General features: G+C 44.0%; 1 protein-coding gene across 1 annotated transcript; it reads left to right on the top strand.

Moving 5' to 3' along the window:
- Positions 1-298: 298 nt before the first annotated feature.
- On the top strand, positions 299-4,353 carry LOC144805995 (uncharacterized). The gene has a single exon (XM_078672454.1). It carries the CDS (start codon positions 1,078-1,080, stop codon positions 2,116-2,118), a length of 1,041 nt encoding a protein of 346 aa, XP_078528580.1. The 5' UTR covers positions 299-1,077; the 3' UTR covers positions 2,119-4,353.
- Positions 4,354-20,793: the final 16,440 nt, after the last annotated feature.

The following is a 20,793-nucleotide window of genomic DNA, read 5'->3' as shown; positions in this document are numbered from 1 at the left end:
CTATAGAACATTTAGTTAAATATCTGTGTATGGTGAAATATCTCTTGGTAACTTTCATAAATGGTAATGACCAGATGTCTTTTACAACTAGTTAAATATTGTGTATTCACATTCTCTTACATTTCCATTTAGTGATTTTAAATCTCTTTACATCCAATAGGATACCAACCTTGAATGCACAAATGATTGTGAATATTGACAGTAATCGTGCAAATCTGAAAATAGTGGTTGGAAAAAATGAGGTCCAATATTTAGGAAAAGATCTGCAGACTGAGGAACCTGAACATAAACTGATACATCCTGGAAGCAGCTGTCCAGAGCAATTCAGTGGATGTAAAAGTATGAGCTGTGCACCTCCACGCAACAGGACTAAGAAATGACCTCTAGAAAATTATTGCAACAACACTGACAAACCACTTCCTGTATAAACAGGCCTCCACCACCAGTTTTGATCATGTGTTCGGTATGAGGTGGATACAGTATTGCTCTGCTTCCTGTAATGATGGCTGACCACCATTTAGCACGCTAGGTGTATTGTAAACTCTTTCTGGCCAAACCACAAGAACAAGAGAAAAGCACAAGGGAGCGGAGCCAGACAACTGAAGGGTAAAGGAAAGAGAGGGTCTCTGATCTACAACAGACTGTCCCAATTTGCTTCAACCAGAAGGAAGACTGATTTTCACTCATAAGCTTGCAAAACCATTCCGCAATCTAAAGACATAACCACCTACAAAGAAGCTTTGCTTGCCACATTTATAATATATGTAGTTGGTGAATCTTGTATTTCATTGTGAAAACTGAAATCAAGCATCCAAAATACCACACACATACAGGGAATGTGCTTTATCAACCATGTTAGCTCCTCAGGAAACCCAGTCATGGGATGCAGATAAATATTAATCTGACACAGAGACACTAACCAAGAAAGAAAAATCATACACAAGCAGCAAGAGCTTTAGTTTGTCATCACTACTAAAGAGCCATCAGCAAACACACACAGGAAAAGCAATGTGCAATTGAAACGAATGTGTGAAGAACTTTAGTCAGTTAGCACTCCTAGATCATCAGCGAACACACATGGGGGAAAAACCGTACCATTGCACTGAATGTGTGAAGAGCTTCAGTCAGTTATCACAACTCCAAGTTCATCAGCGAACACACACAGGTGAAAAACCGTACCATTGCACTGAATGTATGAAGAGCTTCAGTCAGTTATCAATTCTTCAAAGACATCTGCAAACACACACAGGAGAAAAACCATACCATTGTAGTGAATGTGTGAAGAGCTTCAGTCAGTTATCACAATTCCAAGTTCATCAGCGAACACACACTGGGGAAAAGCCATACCATTGCAATGAATGTCTAAAGAGCTTCAGTCAGTTATCAGTTCTTCAAGTTCATCAGCGAACACACACAGGGGAAAAACCATACCATTGCAATGAATGTGGGAAGGCATTCAGTCAGTTATCAATTCTTCAAAGACATCAGCAAACACACACAGGAGAAAAATCATACCATTGCACTGAATGTGTGAAGAGCTTCTGTCAGTTATCACACCTACAAAGACATCAGCGAACACACACTGGGGAAAAACCATACCATTGCACTGAATGTGTGAAGAGCTTCAGTCAGTTATCACAATTCCAAGTTCATCAGCGAACACACACTGGGGAAAAACCATACCATTGCAATGATTGTCTGAAGAGCTTCAGTCAGTTATCAATTCTTCAAGTTCATCAGCGAACACACACAGGGGAAAAACCATACCATTGCACTGAATGTGTGAAGAGCTTCTGTCGGTTATCACACCTACAAAGACATCAGCGAACACACACTGGGGAAAAACCATACCATTGCAATGAATGTCTGAAAAGCTTCAGTCAGTTATCAATTCTTCAAGTTCATCAGCGAACACACACAGGGGAAAAACCATACCATTGCACTGAATGTGTGAAGAGCTTCTGTCGGTTATCACACCTACAAAGACATCAGCGAACACACACTGGGGAAAAACTATACCATTGCAGTGAATGTGGAAGTAGTTTTAGTGATTCCTCAAATCTCAAGATTCATCAGCAAACACACACAGGGGTAAAGCCATTACAGTGCTGTGAATGAGTGAAGAGCTTCAGTCGGTTATCAGAACTCCAAACACATCAGCGAACACACACTGGGGAAAAACCATACCATTGCAATGTGTGACGAGATTCAGTGTGTTATCAAATCTTCGAAGACATCAACGAACACACACAGGAGAAAAACCATAGCATTGCAGTGAATGTGTGAAGAGCTACAGTTGGTTATTGGCCAACAAAAGAATAAACGAACACACACTGGAGAAAAAGCATACTATTGCAATGATTGTGGAAGTAGTTTTAGTGATTCCTAAAATCTCAGGAGTCACCAGTGAACACACACAGGGGAAAAGCTATTACAGTGTTGTGAATGTATGAAGAACATTAGTCTGTTATCAATTCTGCAGAGATGTCAGCGAACACACACAGGAGAAAAAACATCTGATTGCAATGAATGTGGAAATAGTTTTAGTCGTTCCTCAAAATTAAGGAATAATCAGCGAACACACACAGGGGAAAAAACGTTCAAGTGCAGTGAGTGTGTTAAGTGCTTTAGTCAATTATCAGAAATACAAAGACATCAACGAACACAGACAGGTGATAAACCCGTACCACTGTAGTGAATGTGGAAGTAGTTTTAGCGCCCTTTCAACATTAAGAAATCTCTAGTGAACCCACTTAGGGGAAATGCCATTCAAGTGCACCACACAAACAGAAACAGTTGAGAAACCATACCAATGTAGTGGATATTGAAGTGTTGTGGGATTACAGAGATTAATGGTAACATCTATAAACATAACACACATGAATAAGTTTAACAAGCACAGACTGGAGAATATTTCTAGCTGATTTTGTTGTTTGGTCATTTTGTGCAATAACTGGTTTAATGACAGCTGCTAGAAAACAACATCCAAAGGCACAAGAAGTCAAAGTAGGAAATTGTGACCTGTAACCCTGAGAGTTAATGCTTGCAGCCCACAACATTTACCTCCAAAGCGCTGACTTGGAAGACATGATGCTCATTTCACTCATCACATGCATCTGTTAATGCACCCACCATAGTAGCACTTTCCCAGAGGTGTCCAATATCAAGCTGGACCCTTGGGAAATGTGCTGGCTCACCACTGACTATGTAAATGATTCACAGCCAGATTAATTTTATATGAATATATTTTAGACCTTTCTTATTTACAGAGAATCAACCAACCAACTCCTGGGTGGTGAAAGGACAGAATCCGTGGATGATGGCGAAAGTATTGATCGCAGAGAGAGCTGACGAAAAGTTTAGTTCTTAATACGTTTCTGAAAGTTTGACAGTTAAGTAAAGAATCTTGAGCAGTAAAGAATTCTAGCTCTTACAGTCCAGAACTATCGACTCCCTACTTTACATTTCTTGAACCTTGTCAATGGAAAAAAAAATCTGGATTTAGAAGTAAAGGAACATAAAAGATACAGATTTTTGATACAAATGATATTCCGGTTTGTTTTTACAAGTAAAAAGAAACTCTTGTTTTATAAACTGCCGGTAAATGAATGGGCATAAAAAGTATGTGCTGCCTTGTGAGCAAGCAGTGAAACTTTGTGATGCAGTTGTGACATCCTCAGACCACAAATAAGATAGATCATAGCATTCTGAATCATCTGTAAGGTGCTTTTGTGTTGCTGTAGCTGTCAAACAATGTTCTTATAGTTCAGACTTTTCTAGAGGAAGGAGTTCACTGATATAATATGCACATCAGAAGAAAGGAGACATCTTCAGTAGCCAAAGATAGTAGAAACGAATGCTTTCCACCAATTTCATTTTAACAAATTGTTGAGTCTAGGATGTTCTTCCTGCTGCCGACCATCATCATCCTCACCACACCACCACACAGCCAGTCAGTAACAGGAACGAGACTGCTCTTCAGCACACCCATCCTTATACATAACACACTACAGGGGTTTGCTCCAGGGCCAAACTCACTTTACTTTCAAGTTATCAGCAACAAGTTCTAAACTGAATAAGTGGTTTGCATGGCTGTTAGTGGCATAAGAAATTTGAAACCCAATACTTTAGAAATCTGTATTAATGATACATAACCAAACATCCAAACTCCACCTATGTATGGACATCCAAAAGCCTTTAAAAACCACACGACAAACGTATGTACCGGGATCAAACTCAATTTACAGCAAGAACAATCATGAGGCTATGAAATGTACACAATGATGACAAGATTTTACATATTAATACGAAATGTATGTTTTTAGATATGTAATAAAAGTAAAACAACAAATGTATTTGAATTCACGGTATTTGACTGCTGATTGTATAGGAGATCTTAAATGTGATTTATTCCCTAAACTATAAAGATAATTTGTGATGTCAGCAAGAAGCCTAGTTTATTTGGCAATAGAATGGTCAAATCTCAATAGCATGACTGCTTTCAGCAGTGAGTCTGGCGCAGGTGCAATCTTAGGGGACTATTCTCGCCAGTGTGCCTTCTCTCAGAGTGGGAGTTGTTTTTTTGCTTGAGATGGTACTACCTCCTTCTGTATTAATAAAGAGAGAAATGCTACCTGTAATACTGAGATCTGGGCTTCACTCCTGTGGGAACATAATTCAGTCGTTTCTACCCAATTTGTTTAGTAAACCTAAAAATATGTCTGTATCCTGGCACTAGTCTTGTTAATAATCCATAAAGAATACCACAGAATGTTGAGTATGTAAAAGCAGCGTGCCACACAAGGGATTTAAACATGAATTTGTCAAATACAAAATGTACTTATTTTTTTTAAGGTTCTTATATAGCGCTGCTTTATCTAATAATGTCTGATGGGTTTTCTTTGAGAGCTCTTTCTCCTTCAGAAGAATTTCTCCATCGACAGACCCAGGGGGAATTCCTATGAAAGGCTGACAATTAACCCTGGGCTTAAAACTACGCTACGCTGACGGAGCATGCAAAGTTTGTACTAATTCGCACTTTGCAAATTGCACGTAGTACAGTACCAAAAATGTGCTTAATCACGTAGCGTAGCATCTAAATCAACAATATTCTCAGATTCTTTGAAAAAGCAATTTTACATGCTTAACAGCATATTGCCAATTCACAAAAATGAACTTTTACAATGAAAACATAAGGTAATGAGAGAGCCGATGATTTTGGGGTCCCCCCTAACCTAGGTGGAGCACCAAGCAGATGCCTTGAACACAAAGAGCATAAACAAAAAGCACATTTTGTTGAACTTCAGTGGTGATCCCATCATTTTAGGACCACCCCAAGCACAGTTATTGGCAAAAAAAAAATCCCAACCAAAGGCCCTGCAAAGCATTATGGGACGAGATTAGCAGTGGCTGCTGTAGCAGTTGCTAGAACTTCCTGAGGCGGAAGCCATGAAGCGTGGAGGCTATTTTAATAATATTGATATCGAAAATATTTTAAAATGTTGTTTGCCAATTGTGAAACCGAATTGGTATTTTATATTTGCCATTGCCGAGGGGACTCTGCTGGAACTCTGCTTACCCCAGCACTTCAGGTCTTACAGCCGATTAGGTGCTGTTAGGGCCGATATCTTTCTGTGGCCGCCATCTTGTGGGTAGGACGCCGGTTGCGCTCTAGCAGCCTGGCCCCTCCTGACCTCTCTGGCATAAAAGGTCGCCCTTGATCGCGCGTTTTTTGCTGTAGCAGTTGCTAGAACTTCCTGAGGCAGAAGCCGGGAAGCGTGGAGCCTAGTTTAATAATATTGATATCGAAAATATTTTAAATTGTTGTTTGCCAATTGTGATACCGAATTGGTATTTTATATTTGCAATTGCCGAGGGGACTCTGCTGGAACTCTGCTTACCCCAGCACTTCAGGTCTTACAGCCGATTAGGTGCTGTTAGGGCCGATATCTTTCTGTGGCCGCCATCTTGGGGGTAGGACGCCGATTGCGCTCTAGCAGCCTGGCCCCTTCTGACCTCTTCCGATATAAATGACTACATCCGTCCGTCTGTGCAGCGGACGGGCGCAGCAGGCGCGCCAAAGGCGCGCCAAAGGCAAGCCCGTCTGCGCCCGTCCACACCAGGACAGGGCCCAGGGCCATACCCCCTGCCCAAAAACTTCCCCTGAGCAATCTGCGCTAACATAGCGCAATGCTGCTATCCCTCCCCCTGCAGGTTAGTTGCCAATGTAATCAATTCTCTTTCTATGATGCTCCTGATCCTTGTATCAAGACATGTACTCATTGCTTTTTTACAATAGACACCAATCTTTGCACCAGTGTAATCCATTTTTCACCGGGACGGAACACAAAAAACCTCACATCCAGGCAGCACTTATCAATGCCAGGTCAATGTGTAAACACAAAGAAGAGATAGCAGAATTAATTAGTATTAACAACTTGGGTCTGCTATTTATTACTGAAACCTGGACTAACCCTTCATCAGATCCAGATTTAATAATTTCTAGCCTTCATCACCGATATAATGGAATCCCTAGCGACAGACAATACCACTACTATATTGGGTGATTTTAATTTTCCTCTAGAGGACTTGTCTGATAGAGATAAAACCACCCTTCTTTCAGACCTACAATCCTTGGGTCTTACACAACGGTTTTTTAAAAGTACCCATGATGCATGTCACACGTTGGATGGACTGTTTACGAATGTTGGAAATGTTAAAATCAAAAATGTACTGCCTCTGGCTTGGTCAGACCACCATGCGATTATATTTGAAATCCCTATAGATAGTCCACCTCCTGTTCAAAGGGTGAAACACATTAACAACACGTTCAAATCATGGAAAGAGATTGATAGCCAACAGTTTACCGATCTTTTAACTACATCAATATATGATAGGCTAGATGGCCCTAACTTAGCTGTGGAAGCATATACGCACTGGTTAACCAATGCTATCAATAAGACAGTTCCCACTAAATCACTGTCAAAAAACCGAAGTACTCCATCTGCTCCATGGTTTACTAGTGCCCTTAGAGGGCAAAGACAGACATGTAGGAACTGGGAAAGACAGTGGAGGAAAGCATATATGCCAGAAAGGAAGGCAATATATAAAAAAGAACTTGTGATATACAAACAAATGATCATTAAAGAAAAGAGTGCATATTACTCAGCTCAAATAGAACAAGTCAAAAATTCTAATAAGCAACTTTTTCAAATTGTTAACAAACTGTCTAAACTACCCTTGCAAACTACCCCACCGCCTACACAAGAATTCTGCAATCATTTAGCTGATCATTTTTATGGAAAAGTTAATGACATATATACCAACTTTTCATCCCATACCAACAAACATCCTTCGGTCCCCCTCACTAACGAATTCAAGCCTACATTTAAGACCTTTCAAAAGGATGAAATGTCTCAAGTCAAGGAAATTATGGCTTTAGTTAAGTCTGGCTCAGTTAAGGATCCATGCCCACCAGCAATTCCTGGTGTGGCAAATATTGTAGCTGCTTCTTTAACTGAAATATTGCTAGCTTGCCCTTTGCAACCAAGGTGGTCAAAAAATTGAGGAATACTCAAATTTCCCAGTATATTGAACATCATTCTTTACTGGACGACACCCAATTTGGCTTTCGCCATGGGCACAGTACAGAAACAGCCTTGATCAAGGCCACAGACGAAATAAGAACAATACTGGATCAGGGTGGGACAGCTGTCCTTATCTTGTTGGACTTATCAGCGGCCTTTGACACGGTCAATCACAACATCTTGATCGACCGTGTCAACTCCATGGGCATCCAGGATAGAGCGGGAGATCTGCTGCTTTCCTTTCTCTCTGAACGCTCTCAGATGGTCATGCTGGACAAATATCACTCTGCCCAAATGACCTTACCATATGGCGTCCCGCAAGGCTCATCCCTGAGTCTATTGCTTTTTAACATTTATGTTATGGACTTAGCAAGAATCATCAAGCTATATGAGATGAGCCTAACATCTTATGCTGATGACACCCAATTGGTGCTTGCGATAAAAAACAACAGAGAGAGGGTAGCAGCTAATTTCCAACAAGGTATGCTTACCATCAGCAAATGGATGACAGAGAATTGCCTTAAGCTTAATTCCGAGAAAACTGAGGTTATGATTTTTGTCAAACTCCATCCCATCTGGTCCAGTTCCTTGTGGCCTGCTGACTTAGGCTCTCCTCCCAATCCAGTTGCTATGGTTAAAAATCTTGGAGTTATTCTGGACGAAAAGCTCACGTTCGCTGTTCATGCAAATGCCATTGCATCTGCTTCCTTTTATAAAATTAAAATCATCAAAAAGATCTTACCTTACTTACCTCCTTGCTCAGGCAGAACATTGATCACTGCCTTTGTAATGTCCTCATTGGATTATTGCAACGGGCTGTTCATGAACACCCAACAGAAAGTGATTCGTAAGTTGCAATCGGTGCAGAATGCGGCTGCCGGAATACTTTCAGAAACTCCTAAGTTCATGCCTATCGCCCATGTAATAAAAAGTTACCATTGGCTTACTGTGAAAAACAGAATAAAGTTCAAGGCTTTGCTTATAAAGCAACCCGCAATCAAGGACCTTGCTTTCTTTTAAATGCCCTTTCATTTCATGTCCCCAATAGACCATTACGGTCTGCTTATGCCTACTTGATGTCCGTGCCTAGAACCAGAACGGCTTCCTGGGGTGACAGACGTTTCTTGGTGTCTACCACTAAACTATGGAACTCACTGGACCTGGATGTGCGATCCTCTCAATCCTTGATGATTTTTCGCAGAAAAATCAAAACATGGGTATTTAATCAATAATTCCCAGCTGCTCGCCTTCTAGAGTCTTATTTTACTGTTACCAGCGCCGAGACGCCCTTGGGCATTTGTGCGCTCTATAAGTTTCATAAATAAATTATAGTATCTAAACAAAACAAAAAAGCACATCTTTTTGAACGATTTAGTTGTGGTCCCATCCTCATAGGACAACCCCAAACACAGTTATTGGCAAAAAAACATTCCCAACCAAAGGCCCTGCAAAGCATTATGGGATGAGATTAGCAGTTGGCAGTGAATATTATATAGTATACAATATCAAAATAATTCTACAAAGAGCTGCAGTTCACCTAGTTGTTACTAGATGTCCCTCACGAGTCAAATGCAAAGCATTGAAATTATTCTTACATCAAGCTGCAGTTCCACTGGTCGTCCCTAGATGTCCCTCACGAGTCAAATGCAAAACCATTGAAACCCTTTCATCAATGCTTTGCATTTGACTCGTGAGGGACATATAGTAACCACCAGTTGAACTGCAGCTCTTTGTAGAATTCTTTTGATATTGTATACTATATAATATTCACTGCCCACTGCTAATCTCATCCCATACTGCTTTGCAGGGCCTTTGGTTGGGAATGTTTTTTTTTGCCAATAACTGTGTTTGGGGTTGTCCTATGAGGATGGGACCACAACTAAATCGTTCAAAAAGATGTGCTTTTTTGTTTTCAAGGCATCTGTTTGGTACTCTCCCTAGGTTAGGGAGGATCCCAAAATCATCATATCTCCCACTGCTTGCTAATTTACCAGTTTCACCATTGTGAAAGTACTATATGCATTTTAGCATATAAAGATAGAAATACTTATTTTATCATATCTGGTCATGTACAGGAAGCTTTTTGCAATTATTTTGCAATAGTACAGACAAGTACACAGTGTCTTCAGCTACGTACGCAGACTACGTGTACTACGCAAAGTTTAAAGTATACTACGTGAAGCTACGTGTAGTGCTGCTACGCAAACTACGCCCAGGCTTACTGACAATCTGTCCAACTATAAACAGGGCTGGTGGGAGGAACAGTGGTTTGGTGGTATAATTCTTTGTTGCAATTTTTATAGAGTTATAGCGTGCCCCGTCCACCACACCCTCAATCCAGACCGTCTTTCTTTAGTGATTTTTCTATTTTGGGTTACATTTGAAGACTGTACCTAACCTTTATAGTTTGACAGGTGGTCCACTACCCCATTGGACTACTGTCCACCATATGGAGCGATCTCCACCAACCTGGCTATCCCCGTGTCTTCAGAGGAGCAACAGGAGCTCCTCTAAAAGCACCTAAAGTTTGCTGAGTGGTCGTCATGTTTCACACAGGTGCCCAACAGACTTTTTTGTTTTACTCCTAAAGTGAGAGTTTGCTTTTGCTTTTTGTAAAACCAATAAGTAATCTACTTGATACACTTAGAGCTTTCTACCAGGGAGTCTAGGTCTGCGCTGTCTTGTCAAGAGATGCTGTTTCCAGTATAGCGGGGGAAGCTTTCCACCAATCTTTTTCATTGGCCGAAATTCTAAATGCTGATTGGTTTTGGCCAATTTAATCCCGTCTCCTGACAGCCATTTCGTTATTGTTGTCCTTCCACGGCTATCGGCCCCTTTACTTTTAAAGCTGTTTTGTTCCCTTGCCTCCCCCGTTCCCTCCCGCAGTCTGTGCCTCCCTTTACCACCACCACCCCTCCACCTCCTCCCATTCGTTCCTTTTTTAACACACGTCCCTCCGTTTAAAATGCAATAGGTCTCGCGTAAATATGAGTCCTATTGCATTTTAAATGCTTGTTTGTCTCTGATTGGTGGGTAAACTCGTACTTGTTTTTTATTTCGCATGCACGCGATACCTCTGGGGCTGCGCCTGCGCCAAACATACCGTATGCCATCATTTGTAAGGAGACCCGGGAGGAGAGCGTTATCAGCGCATTAGCACAACTTAGCGTAACGAGAGGAGGTGTCGAAAAAGTGAGAGCGGCCAACCTGTTTAGTTTCAATGTTCCACCGTTCATGCCTCGTCACCGCACGCAGTGTGGGAACCTCTTGCTGACCCCGCCCCAAACCTGAGCCACGGGAGCTGCTCATGAGCCAGCCTCTACCACCCGGTAGAGACAGAAGCTGTGAGGGCTAGAGGCCAAGAGAACGGAATACAAACCCATCTGCCAGTGACCCAAAACCAAACGGGACCGGGCGAGTTAGCCCACCCCTCCCTTCGCAGCTCTGAAGATCAGCCTTGGCACCGGAGTTGCCGGCCCGCAGCCAGAATCAATGTGGTACGGACCGAGGATGATGCCGGTAAGTGCTGGTCTACTGTTAAAGTTTACTAACTCTCAGCAGCACGGCCAAGTCAACAGAGATGTGTGCAAGTGTCCAAACCAGCAACAAATCCGATTCCAGCAGGGCCACCCGATATGTATCGGTAAATAATCACTTGCAGTAGGGATTTAAGTAGGATGAAAAAACTGACTGTGTTTTCCATAGGGGCGTGGCCAATGTAATTGAGGGCATGGCTTAAAACACTTCTGCTAAAAATCTGTAGTGTGTGCCTGACTGGTGTTTTGCTGTTTCTGTCCATTCATCCTTATATAGAACAGAACAAGTAACATTACATGTACAAATGAACACCACCTGTGATTTCGTTATATATAATATTAAACATGCTTCAGTTCTTGTGGATGAGAATGTGGCGTACGTCTAGAGCTACCGGCGTTCGAGCTGAGCGCGCAGGGTTGAGCCTCACATCTGCTCAACATCCTGGCATTCAACAAATGACCACTTCCTTGCGTGATGTCACTGGTGCTCATGTATGCCATATAAAAAAATGACAAACAAATCACTGCAAAGTTGCATCAAAAGCAGTGCCGGATGCTATATTGACGGGTTACGTTTCTTACCCCCTCCCCTAGGGTAAAAATGGAGAGCCAAATTGGGACCTGTTTCAGCACCTGCTTTAAGAGCTGATAGTTCTGAGCATCGGCAGGATCCGGCCCACCTAAAGCCCTGACTTGCAGTTACTTCCACCCGATAGTAGATTCACGCTGCTTACTTGATATATTGAAGCATAAACAGGCTCTCTGTTTGCTCTCTCCTCAGTCCCGTCACCTATCTGTTTCTTCTGGCGTTCGTGAATTGCTGCATAATCTTACCTCATGCTTGGGTTGAAATCTGGAGTCTAAAAGATATTTTGACAACATATATGCACAAAATGCCCTTACTCCCAAGTGCTTCAAGCTGCACCTGGTATTGCTCAGTGTATGTTTATTTTCTTACATATTGACTGATTGAAGGGTCTTATGAAGGTGACAACCTTTGTGGTAGGCCCTTAATCAAACCCTTTTGCAAAACATTGCCATTCATAGCAAAGAAATTCAGATCAGTTACAGAACGTTCAGCCTCTGTCATGATGCGCTTTGAACCTGGCCAAGCCTTCCCAGACTGGAGTTGGATCTCATCCCGTAGTGGGCTGCAAATGAAGCCTTGAAATCACTGTAACTGCTGCCATTGTTGACAATCGTCACAAATTCCCAACAATAACTGTTTTCCATTTTATGAGGATGAGTAACTCTCAAGTTTTTCTTGTCGCCCACCAACAGCAGGAGATCAGGGCTCTGATAAAATGTTTTGATAGCTGAACTTTTATCCTCTTGTCAATTTGTATTTTTAATCGATGTCCTCATCCTGAAGCTGTTTAAAGTTGTTATATTTGGGCGCCCCTGTGCACAAATAGCATTCTGCTGCATGATTATCAGCTTTTCGTGGATAGATTATACTGCTCAGAGGGTGTTTTGCTGAACTCTGCTTTTACAACGACCTGATTTTTGATACTCCTTTCACGCTTTTTACTGCATCGGAGTATGGTTGTATCCCGAGCTTTCAGCCTCTCTATGCTGTGCAACCATACACAGTTTTTAAGTAGTAGGCACTGTTTCTTTTTCAGCTGTCTGTTCCTCCTCTTACTTCATAGTACAGGAGACAACAGTCTTCTATTTCAGCCTAGGGCAACTCAAGGCTACAGAACAGAAGCAATGGGAGCTAGGTGGGAAAATGGAGGAGCTCCGAAGGTTTTGAGCAAAAGTGCAGTTAAAACTCCCTGCTATGCTCCGTATAATGTGGAACAATAAAATGTATAATTACCGCTCAGTAGAGGATGTGGAAGCATTAATAACTAAAATGAGTAGCGAGAACTTGAAAAGGTAATAGGCTTGCGTAGTTCTTTAGCTCTCCAGCACTTTAACAATGTATAAATAAATTGTGTGTTAGTAAATCCCCATAGGATTGCACGCCTATAGGCATTATTATGCCTAATAATGTAGGTGGGGTTCCTCAGGGGAGGGTTCCTCGGGGGGGGGCACAGTAGAAGGGGGAGGTGGTGGGGGAGCACGGGTGGGGAGCAGTGGGGGAAAATATTATAAAGAGTCCTCAATACTTTTTTTGCAGGAATGACTTCTTGGAGTAAGATTAAAACTAAAAGGTGAGCTTACTAAGAAAGATGACTTTGACTAACATCCCGAACATTAAAATTCTCACTTAGAATGTGAATGGCATGAGGTCTAAACCTAGGCAGAGGAAAATACTTGAGTACTTAAGAAATAGTCAGGCTCGGGTAATGCTGCTGCAGGAGAAGCATCTTATGGCAAATGAGAGTAAGGAGTTGTTGCTACCACAGCATCATACAGTTCACCAAAGCATCACTCAGCACCAACACAGCATCACTCACCTTCACCACAGCATCACTCTGCATCACCACAGCATCACTCACCTTCACCACAGCATCACTCAGCACCACCACAGCATCACTCAGCGCCACCACAGCATCACTCAGCATCACTCACCATCACCAAAGCATTACTCAGCACCACCACAGCATCACTCAGAAACCACCACAGCATCACTCAGCACCACCACAGCATCCCTCAGAACCAACACAGCATCACTCACCTTCACCACAGCATCACTGCACCACCACAGCATCACTCCGTACGAACACAACATCACTATATGTAAATGTAAATGTAAATGTAAATGTACAGGAATTTATATAGCGCAAATCACCGAGCGGTTTCTAAGCGCTTGCTTAGGGAACCCGTCCTGGTATTCCCCTGTGAGATAACCCCGGCAGGGTATCCGCAAGGCGAAAGCCAGGCATCCCGCTGCGAGGGGCCGTTGTGGAGATTAAGCAAGCTATTGCCCAGAATCGCAGAGTGTGAACCCGTGAATCGAGTAGGCACCGGAGCGAGAATTGTCGAGTCCATGGACATTTTAGGACTCAAGACCCCGCCGAGCCGGGAATTGAACCCTGGTCCCGGGCTGACCTCTGCTTCCAGGTCTGCCTCCTCTAACCAGTGAGCCACACTTCTCCATGCTCTATGCTACCACAGCATCACTCTGCAGCACCACAGCATCAATCAGCAGTGCCACAGCATCAGTCAGCCCAACCACAGCATCACTCAGCACCACCACAACATCACTCAGCACCACCACAACATCACTCAGGAACCCCACAGCATCACTATGCGCTACCACAGCAAAACTCAGGAACACCGCAGCATCACTCAGCAGCACCACAGCATCACTCTGCACCACCACATCATCACTTAGCACCACCAAAATATCACTCAACACCACCACAGCATCACTGTCAGAGGGAGGGTCGGAAACAGAAGCGAGGAGGTCGTATGTGCTATACACTGTGATTCTTTTATTGAAAGTTTGGTGGTAATTTTCAAGACATAGTCTCTATGAAACAAGGAAGGAGTATACAAAGTCAGTTGGATCAGCACGGAGTAGTAGTCAGGAAGGTCGTATTGCTTATTCCGGTCTATTCCGTGGTAGTCAGGAAGTCTTTGTTCTGTGCCACTGGTCAGGGTCCCACAGTACGGAGGAATGCTCGAAACAAACAGAGATTGAAGAGGGCGGTTAGTTATCGTGTATATGATAATTTCTTATCTCCTTCACCACACCGAGTGATGGGGCTTCAAAAGGGAGGGAAGTGGTGGTTTGGGGCCAAATAAACAAAAGGAAACAACCGCAATGAAGCTGAGTCTTAGCTTCACCGGTCGTAAAGGACAAGAAATGGTGCACACGGGAAAACAGGCGGGTTGTGCAGGTTAGACTACCCTGCCCCCGCCCTTCCCTTCGCCCGTATCACGTACCGTGCCCTGCCGGAATCCTCCGGGATTACGGCCGCTCATCAGCCTCCTACGGGACCCACCAGTCTTCGGTCCACTCGTCTTGGTCTCCGTCTTCCCCGTCGTGCTGTTGGGTCCTCCTCCGGTCCTCCGGGGCCTTGGCGTCTTCCTTCGGTTCCGCAACTCTGTCTTCACCGTCTCGCCTCTTCCGGTCAGCTGACAGCCCTGGGAAGTTCCCGTCCACTCTTTTCAGCCACTCCGGGGAAGAGTTTGTCCACCCTGATTGGTTGCCTGGACTACCTTTCCCCTCCTCCGGAGCTGGGACCTCTTCCGGGTTCTGTGGTGCATTCTGCGGTTCAGAGGAAAGACCCTTAGTTATTGGAGAGGTTTGCTCGACGTATGTGCTGTCCTCATTTAAAAGGAACCGGTAAGGTGTCCATGGGCCAGAGAACGTGGGGAGATCAATAGTAGGGTGAACACACACGGGGGCTCTCTCACATCCCCATTCCCTAGCATTCTTGTTTACAAGAGAGGGGTCTCTCGGGTACCGGGGCAGATAATCCACATTGGCCTGCTCTCTTCCTTTTCGATGGTGTACGGTGTATCTAAAAGGTTGGAGTGATAGGAACCAACGCAAGATTCTTGGGTTATGTCCTTTATTCCTGGCCAACCACTCTAAGGGCCCGATTCACAGAACTAACTTAAGACAAAATCCTAAACTTACTACTTTTGGTATTCACAGAAGTTAGGATTTTGTCTTAAGTTTGTCTTAAGACAGACTTAAGACAGACTTAAGTTAGGATTTTGTCTTAAGTCTGTCTTAAATCTGTCTTAAGACAAACTTAAGACAAAATCCTAACTTCTGTGAATACCAAAAGTAGTAAGTTTAGGATTTTGTCTTAAGTTAGTTCTGTGAATTGGGCCCTAGGTGAGCATGGTCTGTAAAAAGATGGAATTCCTGACCATCCAGATAGTAGCGTAGGGCCTCGATAGCCCATTTAATGGCCAAAGCTTCTTTTTCTATAACCACATACCTAGTTTCTCTAGGAAACAACTTGCGGCTTATGAAGAGAATAGGTCGCTCTTGTTGGTTGTCATCATGTTGTGATAGTACGGCTCCTAAGCCCTTGTCAGAGGCGTCAGTCTGAAGCAAGAAGGGGTTATCATAGTCAGGGCTCAACAAAAATGGTTTGGAGGTGATCTCCCGTTTTAGTTGGTGATAAGACTGTAGGGTACTCGGAGTGGGGCTTTTCAGTTGTTTTTCTGTTTGTACAGATTTTTTTAAGAGGTCTGTTAGGGGTGACGCGATTTGAGAAAAACAAGGAATGAACCTCCTGTAATATCCAAGTAGGCCTAAAAAGGCTCTAAGGTCTTTTTTTGTTTTTGGAAAAGGGATTTGGGAAATTGCCGCTACTTTTTCCTCTTGGGGTTGTATACCCCGTTCTCCCAACAGGTACCCTAGTTATTTTACAGTTTTGGCAGCCAAATGGCTCTTGGCAGGACTGATGGTGAGTCCTCCCTGTCCTAGGGTGTGAATGACTTGTCCGATGTGGGTAAGGTGTTCCTCCCAGGTATTACTGTAGATGATTATATCATCTAAATATGCTGCTGAATACTCTTTATGGGGCTGCAACACTATGTTCATAAGGCGTTGGAAGGTAGCCGGCGCCGGATGAAGCCCAAATGGTAACTCCTTAAAGTGGAACAGTCCCTTAGGGGTGCAAAAAGCCGTCTTTTCCCTGTCTTCGGTCCTAAGGGGTACCTGCCAATATCCCTTACAAAGATCCAATGTACTGATATATCGTGCTTTTCCCAACTTCTCAATCATCTCATCGACTCTAGTGAGGGGATATGCATCAAATTGTGATATTTTGTTTACCTCCCTAAAATCGATACAAAAACGGATGGATCCGTCAGGTTTTGGCACGATAACAATAGGTGAGCACCACTCGCTCTTAGAGGGTTCTATGACTCCTAACTGAAGCATCTGCTGGATCTCGTTGTCAATGGCTTCTCGCCTGGCTTCAGGGATACGGTAAGGTCTCAAACATACCGTTTTCCCAGGGATGGTGTGTATTTCATGTTCTATCAAAGAGGTTCTGCCAGGTACCAGAGAAAAGACAGACTGGACTGGACGTAGGGTTTCGATTAACTCCTGTCTTTGGGTCTCAGGTAAAGCTAGGTCTATACTGTGTTCTGTCAATGTTTCCGTCTTGATAGTTGTTAGGACTGGGAGAGGACCCTCCCATTTTTTTAAGAGATTAATATGACATACTTGCGTGTGATTAGTGTGGGGATCTATCTCTATCTTGTATGTAACAGGAGTTACTTTTTCTAACACTAAGAAAGGGCCCTGCCATTGACTCAGTAATTTGTGTTCTGAGGTGGGCCGTAGTAGCAATACCTGATCACCCACCTGTAAGGATCTCTCTTTGGCCTTCTTGTCATACTGCTTTTTTTGACTTATTTGTGCTTGTTCTAGGTTATTCCGTACAATATCTCGTACCTAATTGAGGTGGGATTTGAGACTGGCTACATAGTCTAATAAAGGTTTGGTCATGTTAGATTCTTCTTCCCATTCTTCTCTTGCCATGTCCATAAGGGTATGTGGGGGTCGCCCATAGAGGAGTTCAAAAGGGGAGTATCCCAAGCTCTTTTGTTTACTGCATCTAATGGCAAATGAAGCCAAAGGGAGCATGTCTTCCCACCTCCGTGCTTCCAGATCTAATAGTTTTTTCAGGGTGATTTTCAAAGTAGAGTTATACCATTCTACCAAGCCATCAGCCTGGGGATGGTATGCGGCGGTACGAATCTGCTTAATGTTTAACTGTTGGCATACTTGTTTCATGAGTTTTGAGGTGAAGGGGGTACCCTGGTCAGTGAGAATCTCATTTGGAAAACCCACATGGGAAAAAATGGAAATCATAGCTTTGGCCACCTGAGTAGTGTTTGGTTGCCTTAAGGCGATGGCTTCGTGGAATCGTGTAGCGTAGTCCACTATAACTAAGACATAGCGATACCCACTATGGGAATGCAAGAGAGGGCCAATTATATCCATACCCACCCGGGAGAAGGGAGTGTCAATCACTGGTAAGGGTTTGAGGGCTACACGGGGTGGAGTATAGAGGCTGTGTTTTTGACAAACCGCACATTCGCGACAATATTTCTTCACTTGTTGAAAAATACCTGGCCAGTAGAACCGTTTTAATATGGCATCCTCTGTTTTTTCACTACCGAAGTGCCCTCCCAGGAGATGGCTGTGTGCCAAGTACATGATTTTTTCTCGAAATGGAAGGGGTACTAACAGTTGGACTGGTGAGTCTCTCCCCCCTTTTCTATATAACAGCCCCTTTTTAATAAAGAATTGGGGACCTACTTGGAAGGGATCTTCCTGTTCTGTAGCCTGTCTCCATGCTTCCTGTAGTGTATGTTGGGCTGCTCTGAAACCCCTGTCATGTTTCCACAGAGGGGGATTGTCCTTGTTGGTTAGAAGTATAGGGTTCCAGTTCTTTTTCTCTTTTCTCTTTTGTTGTCTGCTCTTCCTATCCTTCCCTTTAATCCACCCTGGATCTTCAACTTGGGAAAAGGGGGCTTCTTCTCTCCACTGAGCTTCTTCTTTACCTGAGTCCCCAAGGAACGACTGTATATGAGGGTAATCTGTCCCTAGGATTACGGGTTCAGGTAGGTGAGGGAGGAGACCCACTTCCATGTTAACGGGAGACTGGGTAGGTTGGTGCTGTATGGCTACGTTGGTCAGGGGATAGGTTTTGGTGTCCCCATGAATGCACTGTATGTTGACAGTCCCCATGGTGATTGGTGGACCCCCAGGAACAGCTTGCAGTTGCATCACGGTGTGACGGCACCCTGTATCCACCAGAGCTTTTCTTGCTTCCCCGTTAACTGTTATTTGTCTGTGGAAAGGGTGGGTGTCTTCCTCCGTGGGACCAAAGAAAGCGGGGGTATAACCCACCTCCATCGGTTCTTCTTTTTGTGGACAGTGTCTCGCTATGTGGCCATATGCACCACAATGAAAACTTTGGGGTCCCAAGGGAACTGAGGGTCGGGGTGTCGGGGTTATGGGGTTTGGTTCTACAGTTATGGTTTTGGTTCTCCGAAGTGGCTGAGGAGGTTTAGGGTGTTTCATGGCTTGATTCCCGGCCTGTTTCCAGTGTTCGTCATCCTTTCCTTTTGGCCACTCATGGGCTCGGAAATAGGCTGATGCTATTTCTACTGCTTTCCCTAATGACAAATCTGCATGTTGCCGAACCCACCTCTGTATGGGTGGGTGAAGGGACATTAAGAACTGTTCCAAATAGATTTTCTCCAAGATTTCTTCTTTGGAAGAAGTAAGGGGCTTTAGCCATCGATCGGCTATATCCTTTATTCGGTAGCATAGAGCTCTAGGGTTCTCTTGGGCTCCTTCCTTTATTTGTCGTAACTTCGTTCTATACGTTTCGTCATCTATACCCATCCGTTCCAAAATATAACGCTTAATGTCAGCATAGGGTGTAACACCCAGGGGATTCACAGCTTGGTATGCAGACTGCAAGTCCCCAGTAAGAAGGGATCCTAGATACTGTCCCCACCGGTATTCTGGCCACAAGGCAACTCTAGCCATTCGTTCAAAGTTTGAGAGAAAAAAATCAGGGTCTTCACCCTCTACATATTTTTGTAACACTATGGAGGGAGGAGCAGTGAGTCCTCGGGACTGTCCTTGTACCTCAGTTAGTTTCCCTAAGGAGTTTTCCTGCGTCTGCCCTTGTCCTGTGAGGGACAGCATCAATCAGCATCAACACAGCATCACTCAGCGCCACCAAAGCATCATTCAGGAACACCACAGCATCACTCAGCAGCACCACATCACCCAACATCACCACAATATCAGTCAGGGCCACCACAGCATCACTCCGCACCAACACAGCATCAATCATTGCCAGCACAGTATCACTCAGTGCCACCACAGCATCAATCAATGCCACCACAGCATAACTCTGCACCACCACAGTATCACTCAGCACCACCACAGCATCACTCAGCACCACATCATCATTCAGCACCACCACATCATCACTCAACACCACCACAATATCACTCAAGGCCACCACAGCATCACTCAGTACCACCACAGCATCACACTAAAGCTCCACAGCATCAATTAGCATCAACACAGCATCACTCAGCGCCACCAAAGCATCATTCAGGAAGACCACAGCATCACTCAGCAGCACCACATCACCCAACATCACCACAATATCAGTCAGGGCCACCACAGCATCACTCCGCACCAACGCAGCATCAATCATCGACCCAACAGCATCACTCTGCACCATCACAGCATCAATCAATGCCACCACAGCATAACTCTGCACCACCACAGCATCACTCAGCACCACCACAGCATCACTCAGCACCACATCATCATTCAGCACCACCACATCATCACTCAACACCACCACAATATCACTCAAGGCCACCACAGCATCACTCCGCACCACCACAGCATCACTCAGCAATACCACAGCATCACTTAGCACCACTACAATATCACTCAACACCACCACAGCATCACTCAGCGCCACCACAGCATCAATCATCGCCACCACAGCATCACTCAGCACCACCACAGCATCACACTAAAGCTCCACAGCATCAATCAGCATCAACACAGCATCACTCAGCGCCACCATAGCATCATTCAGGAAGACCACAGCATCACTCAGCAGCACCACATCACCCAACATCACCACAATATCAGTCAGGGCCACCACAGCATCACTCTGCACCAACACAGCATCAATCATCGCTACCACAGCATCACTCAGCACCGCAACAGCATCACTCAGCACCAACACAGC

This window comes from Lissotriton helveticus (assembly GCF_964261635.1).
Source record: "Lissotriton helveticus chromosome 1_1 unlocalized genomic scaffold, aLisHel1.1 SUPER_1_unloc_38, whole genome shotgun sequence".
Lineage (NCBI taxonomy): Eukaryota > Metazoa > Chordata > Amphibia > Caudata > Salamandridae > Lissotriton > Lissotriton helveticus.
Note: the sequence above shows the minus strand (reverse complement) of the source record. Positions and strands in the feature narration are given on the sequence as shown.